The sequence below is a fragment of the Egretta garzetta genome, unplaced genomic scaffold (assembly GCF_000687185.1).
Source record: "Egretta garzetta isolate BGI_Z169 unplaced genomic scaffold, ASM68718v1 scaffold323, whole genome shotgun sequence".
NCBI lineage: Eukaryota > Metazoa > Chordata > Aves > Pelecaniformes > Ardeidae > Egretta > Egretta garzetta.
Genome location: NW_009259435.1, coordinates 3,246,107 through 3,248,269, shown reverse-complemented (window position 1 = coordinate 3,248,269; position 2,163 = coordinate 3,246,107). Strand labels below are relative to the sequence as shown.

The window sequence follows — 2,163 nt, the reverse complement described above, 5'->3', positions numbered from 1 at the left end:
CAAGGGCATCACTGATGACTAAAGTATAAAATAGAAGGCTGTGGAAAACTGGGCTTTTGTCCCTGAAATGGCATGCTGATGTTCTGATTTTTTTTTTTTTCCCCAGTAAAGGTCATGCATTTAAGTTAATGTACCTGAAAGTTTTTCGTGCAGACTTTTGTGCTGACTGTAGTTTTGATTTGTTTTCAGCTGTGGGATTGGGATCTTGGTGCTTCCACATGACCCTGAAGTATGAGATGCAGGTGAGTATTGATAAGTAGATGTAAATCTTTTTATGTATGTATCTCACTATATAGTCATTGCCGTTTCTTGACTAGATGAAACTCCTATAACGTGAGTTAATCTACCTTAAGTATCATTGTACATGACTCCTGCGCTACTCTCTTGTTGAGAGCAGGTCTTGTTTCATTAGATATTTTCCACTGATACATACACAGGAATATATACTTACCTCTAAAATAAGAGCTGTAATCAATTGCTTATGTTGGTAGAAGACACTTTCTCCTTTGGGAAATCATACTATCTTTTTACTCAAGTTATTTTAAAATTCCTACAGCTTTGGCTTAACAGCAAGCAGTATAAACTAGAGTTATTGTTATTTATTGTATCCTTTTTATGTTAGTGTTTTCTGTTATGTTTTCTATTTATCTAGATGTACCTGTAGCATTAATACTGAAGTCAGTATCTTCTGAGTAGCAATAGCTGAGTCTTCCTCCCTCTCTTATTCTCAGGTAGAAGGCATTCTTTAATAAATCACTGGGTGTAAGGATTTGGTCCTGGTATTTCTCCATTTTCTAAAGGGACGCAAGGAGTCTTGTCTTGTCCTGTTTTAGGTCTGAGAAGATTAAGGAAATTCCTCTTTGAATCAAAGTCAGGGTGAAGTGAGAATCAGTTCAAAAATAAGAAAAGCATGTGCTCGAAGCCTGTGCTCCCACCATAGTCAATGGAAATACAGTTGTCAGTGGAGCCAGTCAGCTGGGCAGAATCATTCTCCGGACTCCGTTGCAGTCTTAACTCAAATAATATTAATTTGTCTGAATATAGGTGCTTAGTGTCATGTTAGACCCTGTGAGTGTCCTGTCTGGCCTCCAGCTTCCATCCCACAAAGGCGCGGGTCTCCTAGATGCCCGCCCCATCACGTCTGCCAGTCTTGGGTGAGTGTATTGGAGATGGCAGAGCATCTCAGGTGGCATTAGGCGCCCGTGCCATGGCAACTGAATTGAGTCCTAGATTTCTACTGATTGTAAAGGGACCTGAGACACTGCATATGTGGACACAAAAGTTAGGTGTCTTAAACTTGAACTGAATTACAATCCGTAGCGATGTTTGCCTCTGTAATGCTCTGGTTTACATCCCTGGCATGTGCTGGATGCTGTCAGCCTCCATGGAACATACTGTTACCACCACGTAAGAATATTTGGTCCATTGTTTGGTGTCAAAAAGATGGTTTCTAGATTCGTTTCACTACTCCCTCCCAAATTGAGGTGTGATTTACCTGTATTCTCTTCAGTGGTGAAACTGCCTTGAATTTCCACCTTTTCATCTCTCTTCCCTCAGCTGCTCGTTCCTAACCCTGCCAGGGTTTCAAATCCTCTTTCTTACACTGATGCAGAGGTGAGCAAGGCCACCCTGAAACCCAGATTATTAAAATGATCTAGGCTTAATACACTCTTATATGGGTTTGGGGTTTTTTTTGTTTGGTTGGGTTTTTTTTCCTGTAGGTAGAGGCTATTTTAATCCAAGTCACTTTCACAGAATCACAGAATGGCAAGGGTTGGAAGGGACCTCAGGAGATCGTAGAGTCCAACCCTCCTGCTAAAGCAGGTTCTCCTAGATCATGTTACACAGGACATCGTCCAGGCGGGCTTTGAATATCTCCAGAGAAGGAGACTCCACAACCCCCCTGGGCAGCCTGTGCCAGGGCTCTGTCACCCTCAAAGTACAGAAGTTTTTCCTCACATTCAACTGAAACCTCTTGTGTTTCAGTTTGTGCCCATTGCCCCTTGTCCTGGCGCTGGGCACCCCTGAGAAGAGTCTGGCTCCATCCTCATGACATCCACCCTTAAGATATTTGATGCTACTTACCACGTAGTTCTGGTGTTGCATCAGAACAACTAAGGGGCCTGTGGACTGTGGTAAGTAAAGGGTGGGCAGAAGCAGGAA

At 42.6% G+C, this 2,163-nt stretch overlaps 1 protein-coding gene across 1 annotated transcript in view; it reads left to right on the top strand.

Moving 5' to 3' along the window:
* Window positions 1-2,163, top strand: part of ACER3 (alkaline ceramidase 3) — a 44,698-nt gene that overhangs the window by 9,296 nt on the left and 33,239 nt on the right. The window contains exon 3 of the mRNA XM_009637118.2: window positions 190-242. Within this exon, the coding sequence (XP_009635413.1) occupies window positions 190-242 (53 nt within the window). The remainder of the gene's footprint in view (window positions 1-189; window positions 243-2,163) is intronic.